Raw genomic sequence first — 22,135 nt, 5'->3', positions numbered from 1 at the left:
CCAGCACGCAGCGGCGCGTCCGGCGATCGAGGGCGGGGGCCGGCGGTTGCTCCCAGCCGGGGAGGGTCAAGAGGTGATGGGAGGAGGAGGAGGAGGAGGCAGGAGGAAGAAGGGAGGGAGGGAGCGAGCGTCCGGTCCGTGGGCGCAGACAGCTCTGCTAGACCTCCGGCTTCCCCCCTCCCCCAGCCCTGCCGCCGCAGTGAGCCCCACAACGCGAGAGGAGAGTCCGCCGGAGCAGAAGGGAGAAAATTCAAAACGAGTCTACTCAACCTCGTCTTGGCTCCGAGGCCCCGCCATGGAGACCAGCACAACGCGCAGGCGCACCCCTCCGGGAGGCGCAATGCGGCCCGTAAGATTGGACCCTTCTCGGCCACCGTCACGCAGTCTCCTTTCTACTCGGTCCCCCCCGCCCCGCTCTCCGTATTTCCGCTCTGCCGCCTGAGGTAAGAACGCGTGGTCTCACCTGCATCAGGCTGTCAGAACTATGGATTAAAGTCAGACAGACGGGACCTTTGTCGCTCCAAGTTAAGAAGCAGGAAATGTAATATCTTCCCGGGGAATGTAGTTTTGGAAGCAAATATGGGAACTCGAGTGTAGTGTGGCAAAATAATAAGTAAAGCCTACAACTCCCAGCATTCCGAGTCTGAAACGCGCTCCCTTCTGGGGTTTGTAGTACCCGAGAGCTGAGTCTAACGCATCCGGCCTAAAGACACCTTTTAAAAAATAAAAAAATAAAAAGAGATTCAGGTTAGTTCTTTTCCCTATCTTCCGAATCGATTATGGATCTAGATAGCTAGTAAGAAGCATCAGAATATTAAGGGGACTGACAGGCTGCTTTTAAGCCTGAGCTTTACTGATCGATGTTTCCTAAATCTCGGGGATAGGTAGTTGATGTGTGCGGGCTGGGCGCCTGTAGGAAGAGAACCTCGTGGTGCGGTTTGAGGAGCCTGGGGAAGAGAGCGCTTGCGGCGTACTTGTCTGCTGTAGAAGCTACTGGGGTTCTCAACGCATACGTGTTTGTGGAGAAATCTCGTGTGTACTTTCCGCCATGGCGCAACTCCAGGCACGTTTCTACACGGAGGACAAGAAGTAAGTAAGGGTCCCAGCTCCTGTTCCTGCCACCCCGGAGCCGATCTGGTTTTAATACTCCTTCGGTTTGGACCTTGTAGTTCCTGGTCATCTTTGCGGCTTTGACTGGGAATCAAAGCTGAAGGGAGTTTAATACGTATGTGGCTGGAATTAAAAATGGCTTAATGCGAATGAAATAACCTGACTGCCGGGTAGGAATATGAACAAGACGTCACTTGCAAGCCGGGCATGGTGGCGCACGCCTTTAATCCCAGCCCTCGGGAGGCAGAGGCAGGTGGATCACTGTGAGTTCCAGGCCAGCCTGGTCTACAAAGTGAGTCTAGGACAGCCAAGGCTACACAGAGAAACCCTGTCTCAAAAAAAAAAAAAAAAAAAAAAAAAGATGTCACTTGTCCTCCGGTCGTCATGTGCCCCCACCGCTTTTGGAAGCGGTAGGTTCGTCTTAGCCGGTTTCCTGAACCAACGTTTTTTTTCTACCCACCTTCGTGCTTGAGCTCTTTATAATTTAATTGTTGTGGAGAGGACAAGGGCATCGAGTTTGGTTTCTGAAAGATGCTCATACGTGCTCATAATTTTAGGAATGAACATTGGCACTTCTGTTTACAGGCTGGCTGTTAACGGTGGCTCACGGTGTCTGAAAGCGCACCTTCGTTTGCTTTTTTCCAACCAGTCTAGAAACTGGATCTCTAAATATGAGGTTCAGTTCGTAGAGGTTTTTTTGTTTTTTGTTTTTTTAGAATGAAGTCAGTTCAGTTACCGATTTGATTGGGTGTATTATGTGTGCCTGTCCTACCTACATCTCTCTTGCTGATATAAAACATTCTGGCCAAAAGCAACTTGGAGAGGAAAGGGTGTATTTGGCTTACAGGATACAATTATCTTCAGAGGAAGCCAAGGCAGGAATTGAGGCAGAAACCATGGAGAAAAGCCACTGAATGGAAGCTTGCTCTCCCCAAGGCTAGCGAAGCCTGCCAGCGCCACCAGGGTTGTATGACTAGTCAGGTCTGTGTGTATGTATGTTTATATGTATGTACTTACATATTTATATATACACAAGTCATAGCTGACTTTACCAGTGACACATAGATAGTATGTGTGGGATTCAGACACATAATGTTAGTAGAATTATACAGCCATCCTCAAATCCATCTGTAGACCAGGCTGGCCTCGAACTCAGAACTACCTGCCTCTGCCTCCCGTGTGCTGGGATTAAGGGTATGTGCTGCCACCGCCTGACTCAAGCTTCTCCATTGCAACTCCATCCCTTAAGTGCTCCCCACCCTAGTCAACTACTTGTCTTCCTACCGTCTGTCTCTGTAAATTTGCCTATTCTGGGCATTTTGTATAGTGAAATATACGAAATAATGTGGTCTTTTGTGGGTGGCATCTTTCGCTTACTGTGCTTTTTATGGTTTATTCACAAGGCAGACTCTCACCAGACTTGGTGTCCAAATGGTCCGTCATATGGCTCATTTTCTCTAATTGTCAAATTAGCCATCGTAGCTACTGAGGGTAGTGGCCATGTAAGCATTAATGCACAGTTTTTATGTGAACAAGCGTAGGCCGGGCTGGCCTGGATCTCACTGTGTAGCCAAGGCTGGCCTGAGACTTCCTGATCCGCCTACCTTTGCCTTCCAAATGTTAGGATTAAAGGCGGCTGGCACCGTGCTCAGTGAACTTGTGTTTTCATTTCTTGTTGGTATATACCTAAAACATGTAGTTCTTGGGCCAAATGGTAAGACCACATTTAGCTTTTAGAGGAACTGGCACACAGTTTTCCAAAGTAACTGCCCCATTTTACAGTACCACCAGCAATGGATGAGGATTCTTCTTTCTCTGTATCTTCCCCAACACTTAATTTGCACCCTAATGGATGTGAAGTGATATTCACTGTGGTTTGGTCCTTTACCTGTTGGCCATTGTTCTTTCCTTTGGAAAACTATCTATTCAGATCTCTTGCTCAATAAAAAAAAATTTGACATTTTAACACTGAATTGTAAATGTTCTTTATACAAGGAACTGGATACAAGTTCCTTACCAGATAAATACTTTACAACTGTTTTCTTTTCTGTTGTTGTTGTTTTGTTGTTTGTTTGTTTTGTTTTGTTTTTGTGTTTTTTTGAGACAGGGTTTCTCTGTGTAGCCTTGGCTGTCCTGGACTCTCTTTGTAGACCAGGCTGGCCTCGAACTCCGCCTACCTCTGCCTCCTGAGTGCTAGGATTAAAGGCATCGGTGTGCCCCCATGCCCGGCTTACAACTGTTTTCTTGCTTTCCTTTGAGTCCTGTTCTGCTTCTGGTCATGTATTCTTCTAGTTCAGCCTGTTGAGCAGCTATAAAGCACTATGTGAGCAAGGTCCGGCTATTGTCCTTACCATGGACTCTACAATGGTTCCGTGTTGCCTACACAAAGGATCAAAAACAATTTCATAGAATATGGGATTTAAAGCTCTCTTTTGTCTCATCTTTGCCTAACGCAAAATCAGTGCCTGACACAGGAGCAGGTTCCTTTGGTCTGCTGTGGTTGCTTTCCCACCCTCTCCTTTCCAGGCTTCCCTTCCCTGGCCAACATCATGTTTGTAGTTGTGGCTTAAAAATGATTTTTTGAAAAAGGTTTATTTATTTATTTTGTGTATATGCATGCTCTATCTGCATGTACACCTGCATGCAAGAAGAGGGCATCAGATCACTTCATAGATGGTTGTGAGCCACCGTGTGGTTGTGGGAATTGAACTCAGGACCTCTAGAAAAGCCTCTGAGCCATCTCTCTAGACCCAAGAATGATATGTTTTGTGCATCTTTTTGGGTCCTGAACTTCCACCCTGTTCTCTGATTGGAGTGACTTGTCTGATAACTCATCATGTATGACACCTTCCTTGTTCATGTGGTTTCATTGTTTTAAGAGACATTTTGCTGGCCAGGCGTGGTGGCGCACGCCTGTAATCCCAGCGCTCAGTAGGCAGAGGCAGGTGGATCTCTGTGAGTTCAAGGCCAGCCTGGTCTACAAAGCCAGTCCAGGACAGCCAAGGCTACACAGAGAGCCCTTGTCTCAAAAAACAAAAACAAAAAAAATAAAATAAAATATGAGTTTGAGGCCAGCCTGGTTTACAGAGAAGAGTTCCAGGAACTAGGACTACACAGAGATGCCCTGTCCCAAAAAGCAAGGGGTGGGGGAGAGAGGGGGGGAGAAGGAGGGAGAGAGAGAGAGAGAGGGAGGGGGGGGAAGGGAGAGGGAGAGAGAGGGGGAGAGAGAGAGGGAGAGGGGGGGAGAGAAGGAGAGATAGATCACATTTTGTTTATTCTGTATAGTAAAGGTCTTGGATAAAGTACCCAATAAATAGTTGTCGAATGAGTAAATGCAGATTTGTTAAGATATGTGTAGACATAATGCTGACATTATTTCCTTTTATAGATTCGCAGTAGATGATGTTCCTTTCTCAATCCCTGCCACCTCCGAAGTTGCTGACCTTAGTAACATCATCAATAAATTGCTGGAGACCAAAAATGGTGAGTATATATGCTCCAAGAAGTTAGGAGATGGCACAGTGCCATCTGCTATACTTAGATATGTTTTATTTTGTTTTTTATTTTGGAGACCGTTTCTTTGTGTAGCCCTGGCTGTCTTGGAACTTGATCTGTAAATCAGGCTGGCCTCAAACTTAGAGATCTCCCTGCCTCAGCCTCTTGAGTGTTGGAATTAAAGTCTTAGGCCACCTTGCCTGGCTTTAAATACGTTTTTTTACTTCCACTTTTGTATGCAATACGTCAGTTTTATAATAAAATATATCAATTGTAATATACATATTTTTCTGGTGAATGCTTTGAGAGAAAATTTTCTGGAAAAGTGTATGTTCAGTCTGCTTTTAAAAGACAATTTGGAGGTAAAGTATAATTTAGGAGTAGAGATTTTAGTGTGTGCCAGTTATGGTAATCAAAGATTGTGTTCATGCTGAGTGAAACAAGGATCTTGATGCTTAGGCCTCATTTTGGCTAGAGATGTACAAAACAAATTAACAGTATATCTTAGCATTTATTTTATGCAATAACAAAATGTCATTATTAATAGTGGTGTTTCTTGTGAAACAGTACCCAAAAAGTAATGGATATAAATAGATTTCATAAACATGCAATAAATTGAAAACCATGTAAAGCATCATCTTTGAAAAAAAAAACAAAAAACAGAATTAGCCTTTAATCCCAGCACTCAGGAGGCAGAGGCAGGCAGATATCTGTGAGTTTGAGGCCAGACTGGTCTAAAAACGAGTCTAGGACAGCCAGAGCTGCTACACAGAGAGACCCGGGCCTTGAAAAACCAAACTGGCTTGGCAAGGTGGTGGACGCCTTTATTCCCAACACAAAGTGAATCCAGGACAGCCAGGGATACACACAGAGAAACCCTGTCTTGAAAAACACTCACGCACACACATGTGCTCACAACACATGGGGGAAAAAACCTTAAACCTAGTTGATGGATCCTGTTGATGTGGTACATACAGTACTCCCCATGAAAACTTTGCAAAAAAGAAACCAGTCATTTAAGGCTCATTGGTTTCTAGGATATGGTAGGGATCAGAGGACCATATTAAAAGACACTTTGTAGGGCCATGACATAGCTCAGAGCGCTAAAGGCACTTGTTGTCCAGTGTTGTGAACCCGATGGCCTGAGTGTAACCCTCATGGCCCAACTCCACAAAGTTAGTTGTCACCTGACCTCCACCTGGGCACCGTGGCACACTGCCACAAACACCCATCATACATACATATCCAAGACGATAATAAAAAAAACTTAAAAATTAAAAAGACACTTTGGAGATGTAGTTAACCAAGCCCAGAATGTAAGAAATGGAAGATAGCTAACCCACTTTCCTCAGTGAAGAAATGACAAGAAGAAAAAGGAGACGGACTTAGGCTTACTCTAAAACATGAATAGCTGCACACGATGGTCACTCCTCAGCTCCCTAGAGGCTGAAGCAACGGGATGGAGCGTGCAAGGCCTGTGTAGTGAGTTTGAAGCCAGTGAGAGCTTCAACACACAGTTAAATTAATAAAAACTTCAGGAAGAGTAAAGAGTATCTGATAGTAACATAATTAAGATTTTAACATGTTTTAAGTTCTTATATTTTAGAAATGTATAATAAATGAAGCCATTTACAAACAAAATGGTATGGTGTCTGAGGTTTGCTTTAAAACAAGCTGGTGAGACAATGGAGAAGGATAGAAACAGTTATTCAGGAGTTGTTTGGTATTGGAATAGGATATGGATGCTCAGTGTATTTATATTTGTGTGTGTGTATTGTACATTTTCTGTAAAACAAAAAGCTTTTTAAAAATCAGGTAATCGCCAGGCAGTGGTGGTGCATACCTTTAATCCTAGCAGAGGCAGGTGAGCTCTGTGAGTTTGAGGCTAGCCTTGTCTGTAGAGTGAGTTCTAGGACAGCCAGGGCCACACAGTGAAAACCTTGTCCTGAAAAAACACAAAAAGAATAAATAAATAATGAAAACCACAGCAGGTAATGGGCTCCAGGTGGTACTTTCAGTAATGTCTAGCCTGTTTCCTTCTTGTAGTGTACACAATAAACCCACTCTTTTAAAACAAAAAGAAATCAGTAGGATGTAGTTAGTGCACAGGTAGAACATGTGCTGAGCACTGTACAGCCTGGATTTAGCCTCTACCTCCCTAAAATAATTACACCAACCATAAAAACACAAATAAGCCAGCAGAACAAAGTATGCTGATTCTTTAAAATTCACGTAGCTGGCTGGTGTGGTAGCACATGCCTTTGTTCCCAGCACTCAGGAGGCAGAGTCCGGTGGACCTCTGAGTACTAAGACAGAGACCCAGTCTCCAAAAAAAAACCAGAGAGCAGGCAGTTTGCTGGGATATAACATCTGCCTGACGTGCCATGGCGAGTTGTGCAGTAGCAGAGGCAGCAGTGTGCACTGTGACCTTGACTGCTTTGGGGTCCTCATACCTGCGCACCAACGTTCTTACGTCCCTTACTCTTTTTCAGAGCTCCACAAACGTGTCGAGTTCGATTTCCTTATCAAGGGTCAGTTTCTTCGAATGCCCTTGGTCAAACACATGGAACTGGAGAACATTTCATCGGTAAGTCCAAGTGCTGCTTGTATTTGACTTAATGCATTGCAAAGTATTTTGAGTAACTCCTTATAGAATCTATTTAAATTGATTCACCCAAGAGTCTCAGAAAATGTTTTAAAATTGTGTTTAATTACTTATTTAATGTGTGGTACATGTAGGTACCACGGCCTGCATGTGAAGGTCAGGGGACAATTAGTGGGAGGCAGTTAAGTTCTGTGGGTCTCAAGGATTGAACTTAGGACCTCAGGCTTGCTAGCAAGCTCCTTTGCCCACTCATCAGAAATTTGAACTTATGTTTCTATATAGTCACCCCCCACAAGAGCATTTTACTCAAGAAAATGCATATGGGTTAATATAGACTTAAATTGTAACAGCATAAGTAAGAGAAGGAATAACAAGTAAAGGTATACTAATAAACAGGAGGACAGCATAATTGCACACATCTCACAAAATGTGGGCAGGTTGCAGTGGCTGTGCTACCTCTCCCTGTAATTTTCAAACTCTCTGTCGGCGGTCTTTCCCCAGTCATGCTGACTGTTAACAAGACCATCCTGCAGAGATGAGGAGTCTCAGCGAGGGGGGTGGGGAGGGAAGGAGGGAAGGAGGGAGGGAATCAGGCTCAGATGGTCCAGGGAATCCTGCCGCTCTGACTGGCTAGTAATCAGATTGCTTCTTTATTTATACGTGTTTCACAGAACAAAGACAGACTAATGATTATCCAAGAAGTACAGATTATGTGTTTGATTTTTCATTACATGTCCAGGGTTACAAGTTCAGTCATAATTAGAAAATACAAACAGAACAGATTTCATTTTTATTATCAGTCCAGAAGCGTTGACACACGCCTGTAATCACAGCACTACAGAGAGGCAGAGGCAGGTGCATCTCTGAGTTCGAGGCCAGTCTGGTCTGCAACTTCCAGGACACTCAAGGCTACACAGAGAAACCCTGTCTCGAATCCCCTCTGCCTCCCCCCACCGCCCAAAAAAATAATAATAGTATCACTAGTAGCTAGACAGATGGCTCAGTGGTTAAGAGCACTGAGTTCGATTCCCAACACCCACATGGTGGCTCACAAGGACTCCGACTCCCTCTTCTGGCCTTCTTGGGCACTACATACACATGGTACAGAAACTACGTGCAGACAAATAAAATACACACAAATAAAAACAAAAAAAATGTAAAGCAAAAAGCCAAGAGTAGTGGTACGTATCTTCAATCCTAGCACTCAGGAGGCAGAGGTAGTAGGCTGGTCTCTGAAAGTTCCTTGTTAGCCAGGTTTACATTATAAGTTCTAGGCCAACCAGGGTTGTATAGTAAGACTGATGGGGGAGGAGGGTGATTTGGAGCCAGCAAGATAGCTTACTGAGTAAAGGTGCTGGCCACAGAGCCTGATGACCTGAGTCATTGTATAATTTGAGGGGCCTTTTCTAATCACCTGCTGTAGCTCCCAATAATGAAACAGGTATCTTTTATATTTATTCAACTTTTTTTGTTTTTGTTTTTGTTTTTTTGTTTTTTGAGACAGGGTCTCTCCTGGACTTGCTTTGTAGACCAGGCTGGCCTTGAACTCACAGCGATTCACATGCCTCTGCCTCCCGAGTGCTGGGATTAAAGGTGTGCGCCACACGCCCGGCCCCTATTCAGCAAGTCTTAAGCTCTATAACTGGGCAGATAATCTTCTAACCCCCTCTGCTAGTCTGGCTACTTCCCAGCCACACCCCCCGAATTACTTGACATATTGGTCCTGCCTGGGCTGCTGCTGCTCCATCAGGCCAGGCCTCATGGCCACGTTCTTTCTCTTCTTCTCTTCTCCACCTCCTGATCCTTCCCTGAGCCTCCATGGGAACCCAAGTCCAGCCCTCCTGTCTTCTCTACCCAGTCATTGCTGTCCAGCTTCTTTATTGACCAATCAGAGATTTGGGGGAGCAGTGTCGCACAACATTTATCAATGATCATGACAATGCGTGTGTCGGACTGCAGCCAGATCGTGGGGCACGGCGTGTGTATCCCTGGATATTTTGTAACTCGCTATGTGGACCAGACTGGCCTTAAATTTATAGATCCTTCTGCATCCTGAGTACTGGGGTTAATGGGTACACCACCATTCCAGGCTGAAATCTTAACTTTCAAATGCCTCTCAATTTTTTTTCTTCAAAGTAATAATTTAAAATTTCCTGATTTCTTTCCTATTCTCTGTGTGACTAGGAAGAGGTTGTGGAACTAGAATACGTGGAGAAATACAGCGCACCCCAGCCAGAGCAGTGCATGTTCCACGATGACTGGGTCAGCTCGGTGAAGGGGGCGGAGGAATGGTACGCATGGGAGTGGGCTGGCTAAGGGGGCGGAGGAATGGTACGCATGGGGGTGGGCTCGCTGAGGGGGCGGAGCAATGGTACGCATGGGAGTGGGCTCGCTGAGGGGGCGGAGGAATGGTACGCATGGGGGTGGGCTCGCTGAGGGGGCGGAGGAATGGTACGCATGGGGGTGGGCTCGCTGAGGGGGCGGAGCAATGGTACGCATGGGGGTGGGCTCGCTGAGGGGGCGGAGGAATGGTACGCATGGGGGTGGGCTCGCTGAGGGGGCGGAGGAATGGTACGCATGGGAGTGGGCTGGCTAAGGGGGCGGAGCAATGGTACGCATGGGAGTGGGCTCGCTGAGGGGGCGGAGGAATGGTACGCATGGGGGTGGGCTCGCTGAGGGGGCGGAGGAATGGTACGCATGGGGGTGGGCTCGCTGAGGGGGCGGAGGAATGGTACGCATGGGGGTGGGCTCGCTGAGGGGGCGGAGCAATGGTACGCATGGGGGTGGGCTCGCTGAGGGGGCGGAGGAATGGTACGCATGGGGGTGGGCTCGCTGAGGGGGCGGAGGAATGGTACGCATGGGGGTGGGCTCGCTGAGGGGGCGGAGCAATGGTACGCATGGGGGTGGGCTCGCTGAGGGGGCGGAGCAATGGTACGCATGGGGGTGGGCTCGCTGAGGGGGCGGAGGAATGGTACGCATGGGGGTGGGCTCGCTGAGGGGGCGGAGCAATGGTACGCATGGGAGTGGGCTGGCTAAGGGGGCGGAGCAATGGTACGCATGGGAGTGGGCTCGCTGAGGGGGCGGAGGAATGGTACGCATGGGGGTGGGCTCGCTGAGGGGGCGGAGGAATGGTACGCATGGGGGTGGGCTCGCTGAGGGGGCGGAGGAATGGTACGCATGGGGGTGGGCTCGCTGAGGGGGCGGAGGAATGGTACGCATGGGGGTGGGCTCGCTGAGGGGGCGGAGGAATGGTACACATGGGAGTGGGCTCACTTTTGTTTTCTTATGTGCTTCCGTCCGTCTTTGCCATCCTCGGCGGAGCTGTTTCTCTCTGATTCTCTTTTCTCCATAAAGGTAACTTGTGCTGTGTATATTGGTGACCATACCAGACAGGCTTTTGCAGTTAGTATATTCAAGAAGAAAACAGTGTTTAGTACTAGGTTTTCTTTGTTTCAAAGTGTTGTGACATTTGTATTCTATATGTCAGCACTCAGAGATAGAGACTGCTTCATAGAGGTGAAAAATTAATTTCTTATGGCTAAAGATCTCCCTAGCTGCTACCATGAAGGTACAGACACTACTCTGGGGCTCACATGGGCAGCCTGGAGGCAAGGAGGTATGGATGCAGATCTAAGAGTAAATGCCTTAGGGGCTGGTCGGAGGGGTAGCTTACTTCTGTCTTTAATTTTTTGGCCTCTTTACTTTTATTTATTATTAAGTATTTTTCTCTGGTGTATGTGTCTGTGTGTCTGTGTGGTGCTGGGCATCAAAGCCAGATGCTTCTGCTTGCTGGGCAGGTGTCCACCACTAAGCTACATCCCCATCCCTGTTTTTCTCTTTAATAGTTTCAGTGGCTCATTAAGGACTGTTAGGCTTTATAAGCAGTTTGCATTGCTTTGGTGAAGTACAGTATTTACAACAACAAAGGTGAAATCTCATGTTTATAGGGATTCTGAAAATTAGTGTAACATTTGAGCTATTGTTATGCTTTGAAATCTTATTCTTCATAAAAAGAAGAATTCATTGTCCAAAGTTTACTTTGTTGTTGCCATAGAAACAGTTGATTTTCAGAGCTTCAAAAGTCATCTTTTTTTATTTCATAGTATTTTTTTCCTCATTGTAGGATCCTGTCTGGTTCTTATGATAAGACTTCTCGGATCTGGTCATTGGAAGGAAAGTCAATAATGACAATTGTGGGGCATACAGATGTTGTGAAAGATGTGGCTTGGGTGAAAAAAGGTAAAATTCTACTTAAGAATTTTGTTTGTTTGTTTGTTTTAGACTGAGCTGGCCTCAAACTCACAGAGATCAACCTGCCTCTGCTTCCTCAAGTGCTGGGATTGCCGGCATGTGCCACCACACCCAGTTTAAGAAGAATCTCCCCCCCCCCCCAAAAAAAAAGAACAGGGTTTCTGTGTAGCCTTGGCTGTCCTGGACTCTTCTGTAGAACAGGCTGTCCTTGAACTCAGTGATCTACCTGCCTCTGTCTCCCACGTGCTGGGATTAAAGGTGTGTGCCACCATACCTGGCAGAAGAATCTTAAGCGTTTAAAACTGGACTAATTTTAGTGTAGCAGAATGATTGGGTAAGAAATGCTTTACTCCTCAGTTGCTGTGAGGTCTTTCAGAAGTATGGTACTCAAGGAAGAAAGAATTAGATTTTTAAACTCCATAGATTGCTGTTTGTTTCCCCCTGGTCCTGTAGATTGAACTCAGGGTTTTGTGCATGCTGGGCACACACTCAACCACTGACCCACATACCTAGCATCAAATATGGAAGAAAATCTTTAACAAAACTATCAGTGTGCCTTTTCAAGTTACTAAGTGTATTGAACACGTTTTTCCTGTTTTTAAAGCATTTTTGGGGGGGGATACAGGTGGGGTGCAGGTTCTCACTGTATCTAGGCTGGCCTTGCTCTACGTCTCAGGCAGGCCTAAAACTTGTACCCTTCTGCCTCAGGCTCCTGAGGGCTGGATTACAGAGGCACACTACTAGGCCTGGATTAGGAATTTTCCCTTTTTACCGTGTTAGCTCTCTTTTAAAAGCAGTCCATCTGTGTAAAAGGAACTTTTATTTGCCTGCTTCAGTTGTTGTCTGGGAGGATTGCTGCCTTCTTCTGCTAACCTAGGCCTAGTCCTGGAAACTTCTAGCCTCTGTACAGTCTAACCTAGGCCTAGAATGTTTTCAGCCTCTTCACTCCTTCATAAGCTCACCTTTTTTGTTCTTACTGAACTCTGGCTGGCTGGTTCAATTCAGCTGTCCTGGCTCACACTCCTGTCCCACCTGACTTTTCTTTCGGCCTCAAACTAACGTCAGCAATCTGCTCTAATCTGGCTGCTTCTCATTCTCTGGCTCATTCTGTCTTAACCTGTGTCTAGCTGGTTTTCTCATTCAACCTCTTGATATAAAACGCTTCTGGTAAAACTTCCTCCTCTCAGTCTCTGCATTGCCCATTAAGTAGCTCCCTTTCCTCTCTCTTCCTGTGAGAGTTGGGCGTATCCTATTCTGTCAAATCTTTCTCTGATTTGACTTTTTCTGCCACTCAATTAGACATCACTTTAAAACAGGTGCTCCTTCTACAAACTAACTTCACCTTCATTGCTTGGGATTAAAGGCCTGTACCACCACACATGGACCTAACGATACTTGCTCTACATCAGGCTGGCCTCAAACTCAGATCTGTGTGCCTGTCACCTGCGTTAAAGGCGTGTTTGTGTTCCAGCTGAATCACACAGACCTAGAAGGTCTTTGGATGTGATCTCTTGCCAGAGCAGCCATGTTCTGAATTAACATTCCTCTACACATCTGATTACTACTAAAACATTCACAAAATTCTGAATGATAAAGAGTAAAATGCAGTTAGGATTTTGTACTAATTTGTTTCTTGTTTTCTTTTTGTTTCAGACGGTTTGTCCTGCTTGTTACTGAGTGCCTCGATGGATCAGACTATTCTCTTATGGGAATGGAATGTAGAGAGGAACAAAGTGAAGGCCCTACACTGCTGCAGAGGGCATGCTGGGAGTGTGGACTCCATAGCAGTCGATAGCTCAGGAACTAAAGTAAGCAGCCTTTGTGCTGTCACTATTGTGTTGAGTTGGGAATTTTAAGCAAATGAAAAAATATTTTAATATATGCATTCTTTTAAAAAAAGATTTATTTAGTATATATACAGTGTTCTGCCTGCACATATGTCTGCACACCAGAAGAGTAACCTCATTGGTTGTGAACCATCCTGTGGTTCACTGAACTCAGGACCTTTGTAAGAGCAGCCAGTGTTCTTAACCTCTGAGCCATCTCTCCAGTCCCCTATATATGCATCCTTAGTGGTTATCTAAGTTGCATAACAGTCAGAGGCTAAAAAACACTTAAGATTTTTAGACCCAAAGTAACCAGTCATATAATAAAGATTTACTTTAGCTTGGGTATCTGTCTGCTTTTATCATATAAATTATATTTTTAATATTAGATTAAAAGAAAAGTCAAGTAAACTAGAGCCTTAAATGATGGAAATTGATAGGTCTTTTTTTTTTTTTTTTAATTCATCACATCCTCTTATGGTACCATCATCAATTGAAAATGTTGACACCCAAGCCTTACATGCTCTAAGTAATATTAACCATTTATTTTACCATCGGTGCTGACAAACGTCTTGTCCTTGCACCTGAACTGAAATCCTCAGTCCCTTATTTTTGTTTTTTTGAGATGGGCTATCACTCTAGCCTGGAAATCTCATATAGTGCAATCTGGCATGAGCCGCCATGCCCAGCCTGCCCTACTCCTTATTATAACAAAATGATAATAGGTAAGCATACAAACCAGAGAGTAATAACTGCATTGACTTATGAAGGTTTTCAAACCCTCTTAGCATTCAAAAGTTCCCTCTGCTACATTGAACAATTCCAGGTTTAAGAGTGTTCTACAGCCGGGCGTCGTGGCGCACGCCTTTAATCCCAGCACTCGGGAGGCAGAAGCAGGTGGATCTCTGTGAGTTCAAGGCCAGCCTGGTCTACAAAGCGGGTCCAGGACAGCCAAGGCTACACAGAGAAACTCTGTCTCCAAACCCCACCCCCACCCCCAAAAAAGTATTCTACAACTTGGAGTAACAAAGAATGTTTGATGCACTCAAAGATAAAGGTTTACTTTGAGTCACAGAGAGTATCTGCTGTTGAGTCCAAATTTAAATGAATTAACCTTTCTTATCTTTTGGCTGGGAAGTTAGGAGACCTGTATTTTGCTCATACATAGGTAAAAACTCATCTTCAACTTGTTAGAGCATGGAGGCTGAATGCAGCCGGCATACCCCAGCCTTCTGTGTTCACAAATCACTTTTGTTGATTTTGAACCTTATTCTGGTTTTCTCTACATGGAAACATCTTGTAATTTTTATACGCTGTACTGTTTGTCCCTTGGAAAAAAGTCTTCTTTGTTTGCGACAGGAGAAGGAGAAGTCTAAGTTCATGTCACAGGATTTATTTGTAAACTTTCCAGAGGCAGAACAGCCGTATTAGTGTAGTGTGGGTCAGTTGCCAGCTTTGATCTAAACAGCTACGTAGGACACATAAGAATGGCAGCTGGTTACCATGGAGACCAAGGCCACAGCTTCCAAAAGACTAGAAATATATGAGTATCTAGTAGTAATGATTTTAGAGCCTGTGTACAGAGAGAGATGAAGCAAGCAAAGCAAAACTTTGAAAGTAAAGTGGGGCGGGGGAAATAATGTAAGCTATTACATATGTTTTTTCCTTTGTATGTATCTATTTAAATAATGTGAGCTATTACATATGTTTTTCCTTTGTATGTATCTATTTAAATAATGTGAGCTATTACATATGTTTTTCCTTTGTATGTATCTATTTAAATAATGTAAGCTATTACATATGGTTTTCCTTTGTATGTATCTATTTAAATAATGTGAGCTATTACATATGTTTTTTCCTTTGTATGTATCTATTTAAATACTGTAAGCTATTACATATGTTTTTTCCTTTGTATGTATCTATTTAGTTTTGCAGTGGCTCCTGGGATAAGATGCTAAAGATCTGGTCTACAGGTATAAATATTTTTTGTACTTTGACTTATTAATGATGTTTCTAGAGTTTCAGTGAGGGACTTTTTTATACCTCATATTTGCTATAAAATAGACGAATGTGTTTTAGTGTAATATGAATTTCTGCTTTGAGTTTTTTGCTTCTTTTTTTTTTCACCCTACCCTACCACCTCTTTGACAGTCACTGATTTTCCACATACATTACAAATTATCTTAGATCTCAGAATGCATTTACTAAAAAACTTGGAAATTGTCATTTGAATGATACTGACTCACTGTAAGTCACTTTAAAATGATTTTTGAGCGGCTGGAGCCCTGGCTCAGTGATTAAGAGTACTTGTTGCTCTTATAGAGGGCACAGACTTAGTCCAAGCACTCACACGACAGCTCGCAGCCATCCTCAGCTCCAGTTAGGCATCTGATTGTCTTTGCTGGCTCCCGGGCACCAGGTCCACATGTGCACATGCATGCATTGGCAAAACATCTTTTAAATATTCCTCACTGTGCTGGAACCTGGCACTGGCTCTGTAGACCAGCCTGACCACAAACTTGTGATCCTCCTGCCTCTGCATCCCAAATCCTGGGATTGAAATCATGCACCACTTTGAAAATACAGATTAAAAAACGCAATTGGAGGTTCTTGAAAGAAGTTAGGAAATGCTGATGGGAGCAAAAAGAAAAAAGAAAAAAAAAGGAGGGGGGGAACCCACCAAATTTTTAAAGAAGAAATTTTAGTTTAAATTGTTGTCTTAATCTTCAATAGTATCAGGTAAATGAGACAGTGTTTGGTACCAGCTATTACTCTTTTTATTTATATTTGTTTTTTTGAGACAGTTTTTCTGTGTAGCCTTGGCTGTCATGGAACTCATTCTGTAGACCAGGCTGGCCTCAAACTCAAACAGATCCACTTGCCGCTGCCTGTCAAATGCTGGGATTAGAGGCATGAGCCACCACCATCCTGCTACTGTTTTTAATTTTAAGACATCTTTTTCATGTATATCGTTTAGCCAAGTAGCACACTCAGACTGAAAAACTATAGATTTTAATATTTTGTAACTTTCATGAATATCAATCAATATTCATGAAATTGATATTCGTGAAAGTTACTTTTTTTTCTTTAATTCAAGGACCTGGAAGTGTAACTTTACTGATAAGGGACTTGGCTGGCTCTGGCTTTGATCTCTAGAAGTGCAAAACAACTATGAAGCATTTTTCTTTTTACAAAAGGGAATAGTTAATAAGAGTAAACATGGCTGAAATATGTCGTCTAACCTGTGCTTGCCTTGTTTCCTGCATGGCATAAATACAATATGGCCATAACTTAATCTGGATTGAGCTGGAAGCAGTTTTTTATAGTTATGATAAAGTGGTTTGTATTCATAACAATGGCTGTAAAGACAGAGTAACTGGTTAATTCTGAGTTTTAATATGCTTTTTAAAAAGGGGGGTGGGTGGGTACTTGATTGTTATTCTCTATGCTGCAGTCCCTACAGATGAAGAGGAGGAGATGGAAGAATCCACAAATCGACCAAGAAAGAAGCAAAAAACAGAGCAATTGGGACTAACAAGAGTAAGCTTTGATTTGTTTTATTTTGTGGGCTTTTTTTTATTTTGTTTGTTTGTTTGGTTGGTTTGGTTTTTTAAGACAAGGTTTCTCTGTGTAGTCATGGCTGTCCTGGACTCCCTTTGTAGACCCGGCTGGCCTCGAACTCAGAACGATCCGCCTGTCTCTGCCTCCCAAGTGCTGGGATTAAAGTTGTATTTTGACCTTGTATTAAGGTGCAGTCAGGCTGATCCATTAGGATATCAGGTTACCTGGAGCTGGAGTTACAGGTGGTGATGAGCAGCCTATCTGGGGTTTGGGAACCAAACATGAGTCTTGTGGAAGAACAGCAAGTGCTCTTAACCACTGAGCCATCCCTCCAGCACTAAACCATTGCTTTTTTATGTTTTGCTTTTATATTGATTTGAGGTGGGGGTCTGAGCCCAGGTACATGTGTGGGAGGAGAGGACAGCTTGAGGGAATGAGCTCTTTCCTCCATGGTGTGAGTTTTGGGGATTGAACTCAGGTCATCAGGCTTGGTGGCAAGAACCCTTGCCCTTTCAGTTATCCCTCTGGCCTCCTGACGTGTGTGTGTGTGTGTGTGTGTGTGTGTGTGTGTGTGTGTGTGTGTGTGTGTTGGTCAGAGGACAACTTTTGGGGGCTGGTTCTTCTACTGTCTGGGTCCCTGGGTTAAACGCAGGTCATCAGCCTTGACAGCTGGCACCTTTATCCTCTGAGTCACATCTTTCTGACCCCTTCATATATATAAAACAAACACAGAAATCATTATCTTGGAGAATTGCTATAAAAAACAAAATAAGCCAGTGGGCAAAAAAATTGCCGCATTAACATCTCCTCTTTTGGCAGAGCACCATTATGTGTCCTTGGCTGGCATAGAGCTCAGGGCCCTGCCCACCTCTGCCTCCTGGGTGCTGGAACAAGGTGTGCGGCACCACACCGGACCCTAAAATCCACTCTTGCTTCAGGTACTCTGTGGTGAAAATGTTTTCTTCCTTTGGGGACCTTTCCTTTATAGACGCCCCTGGTGACCCTCTCTGGCCACACAGAAGCAGTTTCCTCAGTTCTTTGGTCAGATGCTGAAGAAATCTGCAGTGCATCCTGGGATCACACAATCAGAGTGTGGGATGTTGAGTCTGGCGGGCTTAAATCAACTCTGGTAAGACTTAATTTTGGCGTTTCTGATTAATAGTCTTTTCAGTAGTAAGTTTCTAAAGGCAGGTACTTTTAGCTCACTGTGGCTAAATGGTCTTTCTTTTTATTTTCAGACAGGAAATAAAGTATTTAATTGTATTTCCTATTCTCCCCTTTGTAAACGTCTGGCATCTGGAAGCACAGATAGGCATATTAGACTGTGGGATCCCCGAACTAAAGGTATGTTGTATCCAGTGTGGAATCTTTAAAAAATAGTAATTTAAAAGATAAGTCTCTACAAATACTCTTTAGGTATGTTCTGCTTTTCTTTCCTAAAATTCATCACATTTTCTTTTCCTTCGTTCAGATGGTTCTTTGGTGTCTCTGTCCCTCACATCACATACGGGCTGGGTGACATCAGTGTCGTGGTCTCCTACCCACGAGCAGCAGCTGATCTCGGGCTCTTTAGATAACATTGTCAAGCTGTGGGACACAAGAAGGTAAGTGTTGGGAGCAGTGAAGAGCTCTCGCTGCTCTTGTAGAGGACCAGCTTCGGTTCCTGGCACACAGGAGTCAGACAGCTTACCTCCACCTGTAATGCCAGTTCCAGGGGACCTGCACTGAACTAACGTGTACATGCTTCCACACAGACACATAACTAAAAAAAAAAATCTTAAAAAAGAAAAAAAGGTAAATCTTAAATTAAAAAAGTAAACGGTGATTACAATCTATAAAACAAATATATCAGTTACTGTTCTATACAGAGAATGTAATGACTAATGAGACACTTACAGAATTGCAGGAGGGTTATACTACTTGTTATGACAAATACTAATACTCAGTACTCAAATACTAATCCTCAAAAAACCCTAGAAATAGTCCACAGGAACAGTTCAGTAAATAAAGTGTAATCTTAGCACTGGGGAGACGCTGGGGACTGCCAGCTAGCCACCCGCACCTGCTTGGTGAGATCTTGCCTCAGAACAAGAAAACAAGTAGACAGCACTTGAGGAATAATACCGAGAATTGACTTTTTTTTTTCTGTTTGGGGGGTGTTTTGCTTTTCTTTAGTTTTTTGGTTTTTTATGTTTTGAGATGGTTTCTCTTTGCTGTCCTGCACTCGCTTTGTAGACCAGGCTGGCTCTACCTCACAAGTGCTGGGATTAATTAAAGTTGTTTTTGTTTTTTGGAGACAGGGTTTATCTGTGTACGTTTGTCTTCCTGGACTCTTTGTAGACTGGGATGGCCTCAAACTCACAGCAATCTGCCTGCCTCTGCCTGGGAATAAAGGCATGCAACCTTGCCGGACATGGTGGTGCACGCCTTAAATCCCAGTGCTCAGGAGGCAGAGGCTGGTGGATCACTGTCCGTTTGAGGCCAACTTGTTCTACAAAGTGAGTCCAGGATAGCCAAGGCTGCACAGAGAAACCCTGTCAAAAAAACAAAACATGTAACATCATGCCCGTCGCTAGGGTTGTCCTTACATACATGTATACCTGTACATAATGTACACACAAAGCCCAGGAACAAAGAAACTTTGTTTGTTTGAGTCAGGGTTTCTCTGTGTAGCCCTGGCTGTCCTGGATTCACTTTGTAGACCAGGCTGACCTCGAACTCACAGTGATCCACCTGCCTCTGCCTCCTGAGTGCTGGGATTAAAGGTGTGCGCTACCACACCCAGATGGTAGGGTTTGTTGCTTTTTGGTTGGTTGGTTGGTTGGTTTGAGGACGAGATATTTTGGGTTTCTTTGAGACAGGGTTTCGCTGTGTAACCCTGGTTGTCCTGGCCACACTTTATACCAGGCTGGCCACAAATTCATGAAGAACTGCCTGCCTCTGCCTCCCAGTGCTGGGATTAAAGGCGCCTGCTTTGTTGCTTATTTTTACCTCTTTAAAAAAAAAGCCACACAGAAGCTGAAAGACCTTTGTTAGTCAGGAGAGAAGCGATTTTGTTCTAACTGTATTAGAATGTGGGTCTTTGGCAAGATTAATTTCTTATGGATTAAATACAGAAATAGGCATCAAGGAATATTGCCCACATTTCTGCATCGGGTAATGCTACTTACTGTGATAAAAAATGGGAAAACATGGTGCATGAGAATGACTCAGTAGTTAAGAAGAGCACTGGCTGCTCTTCTAGAAGACCTGGGCTCAGCTTCCGGGACCCACGTGGTGGCTCACAGCCGTCCAGTTTCAGGGCGTCTAAATCTGGAACTCTGGCCTCTACAGGCACTGTATGAATATATGGTGCACATACCTATATGCAGGCAAAACTCTCATACACAAACTAAAGTAAAAATAGTTATTTAATAATAATAAATATAAAATATATATCAAAATATAAAATAGTTTTAATTTTTAGAAGAACAGGTTTATGAGGGAAATTAGAGAGTTTTGATTTGGTTCTGTCTTTTACCCACACAGCTTTACACATACACATATATATCATGCTCAAGAAAAAGGTTTGGGCTAGAAATATATATTTAGGAGTTATACAAATGGCTGGACAAAGAGTATATAAACCCATAATATGGGATAAAATTAAAGTACAAAAGTGTGAAAATGGGTCTATTATGAATAAGTTTTTGCAACTGAATAGCATTTTCCTTGAGTGTCTATTATAATAAATCTGTAATAAATCCAGTAAAATTTTGAGAAAAGTATTAGTGATTACTATCTGTTTGTATTAAAACAGTGAATGCATGTAACATGTATGTTTCCATCTGCAGCTGTAAGGCTCCACTGTATGATCTAGCTGCTCATGAAGATAAAGTTCTCAGTGTGGACTGGACAGACACAGGGGTAAGAGTTTACAAATTACTCACTAAAGGGAAAAATAAGGTGTCTAAAGTTGGGGCTGGGGGTTGTTTTGTTGTTTTTTCAAAACAGGGTCTCACTCTGTAACTCTGGCTGTCCCAGAATTCCATGTGTAGACTTGGCTGGCCCAGAACTCAAAGATCTGCTTGTCTCTGCCTCCCGTACCACCCCACTGCCCAAGTTAAAGTTAGCAGTTTTAATATTTCTGAGTTTTAAAGTTGTTTTTATGTCCCATAACAAAAAAAAATGCCCTTTAATAATTTAAAGAATTATAAAAATTGACATTTTAAAACAGGTCTTTCCCCCCACGTGATTATCACTTTACTTCTTTTGACCATCTGCAGAGTCCCAGGGCGCTCACCATGCTGGGCTGTCACTCAGTCGCCCAGGCTGGCCTGACAGTTACCCAGCACGTGCAGACTTGAGCTTGTGGTCCTCTGCCTCAGTAGCTTGTATTACAGGCCTGTGCTGGTCCAGGCACCTCATGAATATCTTAATAAGACATTGTTTACAAATCCCATTAGGTCCATAAATTCACTACTTCAGACTGATGGTGTCACGGTATTTCTATTTTGAAAATCTGTTTTAGAAAGTTTTTTGTTTGTGTTTGTTTTTGTGAGACACCATCAAAGTGGCTCAAGGACCTACATCTGGAAAGGATTCTTAGACAACAAAAACTTATATATGCCCATAAAAGTGATTGTAATTCCTTAAGTATTTTATAATCCATATTTATTATGTAAAATATTCCTAGCTGGGCACAGTAGCATATACCTGAAACTGCAGCACTTAGGAGGCTGAGGTAGGGATGGCTTCTGTGAGCCAGTTTCGGCTGTAGTGTGAAAACCTGTCTTCAGAACACATCCCTTATCTAAAATGCTTTGGACCAGAAGCTTTTTGGATTTTGGAATATTTGCACATATATGAAATATTTTAGAACGGAACCCAAATTCTAAATGTGACATGAGTGTAGAAGCAAGACTGTTGGGAAGGGAGAGGACGGAAGCCAAGGAGGGTCTGGTCGAGAAGTGTGGTCACAGTTCGTGATAGAAGCACTTGCATGAAGACGGCCTAGCCAGGGCCGGTGGTGCTCACCTTCTATCCCAGCACCGGGGAGGCAGAAGATGTCAGTGTCTGAGTTGAGGCCAGCCAGGGATACACAGAGAAACCCTGTCTTGGGGGGGGTCAAAGTCATATTTCATCATGTCTAGCTACTGTATATTTATTTGTATTTACATCTTTCTCTCTTTTTACACAGCTACTTTTGAGTGGAGGAGCAGACAATAAATTATATTCCTACAAATATTCCCCTACCTCTTCCCACGTAGGGGCTTGAGAATGACAGATAAAAGAGAACTTCTTGTTG

At 43.7% G+C, this 22,135-nt stretch overlaps 2 protein-coding genes across 8 annotated transcripts in view; one reads left to right on the top strand and one right to left on the bottom strand.

The window, feature by feature from the left end:
* CARF (calcium responsive transcription factor) overlaps positions 1–484 on the bottom strand; it is a 51,179-nt gene extending 50,695 nt beyond the window's left edge. For 2 of the 3 annotated variants that reach the window (XM_084778675.1, XM_084778678.1), the window contains exon 1: positions 271–386. The gene's annotated coding sequence lies outside the window, so the exon portion shown is untranslated. Of the gene's footprint in view, positions 1–270; positions 387–463 lie in introns of those variants that run through there. The other variant, XM_084778677.1, reaches the window with a different exon arrangement.
* On the top strand, positions 306–22,135 carry WDR12 (WD repeat domain 12). 5 transcript variants are annotated; one of them, XM_084778712.1, is made up of 14 exons: positions 306–443; positions 885–1,089; positions 4,499–4,593; positions 7,098–7,192; positions 9,395–9,501; positions 11,334–11,449; positions 13,115–13,269; positions 15,215–15,260; positions 16,742–16,827; positions 17,837–17,977; positions 18,087–18,192; positions 18,320–18,452; positions 20,682–20,754; positions 22,028–22,135. In XM_084778712.1, exons 2-14 carry the CDS (start codon positions 1,049–1,051, stop codon positions 22,103–22,105), a joined length of 1,272 nt encoding a protein of 423 aa, XP_084634838.1. In that variant the 5' UTR covers positions 306–443; positions 885–1,048; the 3' UTR covers positions 22,106–22,135. The 5 variants fall into 5 exon arrangements, with proteins under 5 accessions (XP_084634838.1, XP_084634840.1, XP_084634839.1 ...); XM_084778714.1 differs by lacking the exon at positions 306–443 and adding an exon at positions 596–747; XM_084778713.1 differs by lacking the exon at positions 306–443 and having other exon boundaries at positions 773–1,089.

This window comes from Acomys minous (assembly GCF_964271855.1).
Source record: "Acomys minous genome assembly, chromosome: 4".
In the NCBI taxonomy this organism is placed as follows: Eukaryota; Metazoa; Chordata; class Mammalia; order Rodentia; family Muridae; genus Acomys; species Acomys minous.
This window is presented reverse-complemented; position numbering and strand designations above follow the sequence as displayed.

Coding starts and splice junctions, on each gene's coding strand:
- WDR12 (XM_084778712.1), top strand. CDS start 1,049: ATGGCGCAACTCCAGGCACGTTTCTACACGGAGGACAAGAA. Junction 4,594..7,097: donor ATTGCTGGAGACCAAAAATG/GTGAGTATATAT, acceptor ACTCTTTTTCAG/AGCTCCACAAACGTGTCGAG. Junction 15,261..16,741: donor GCTAAAGATCTGGTCTACAG/GTATAAATATTT, acceptor TCTATGCTGCAG/TCCCTACAGATGAAGAGGAG.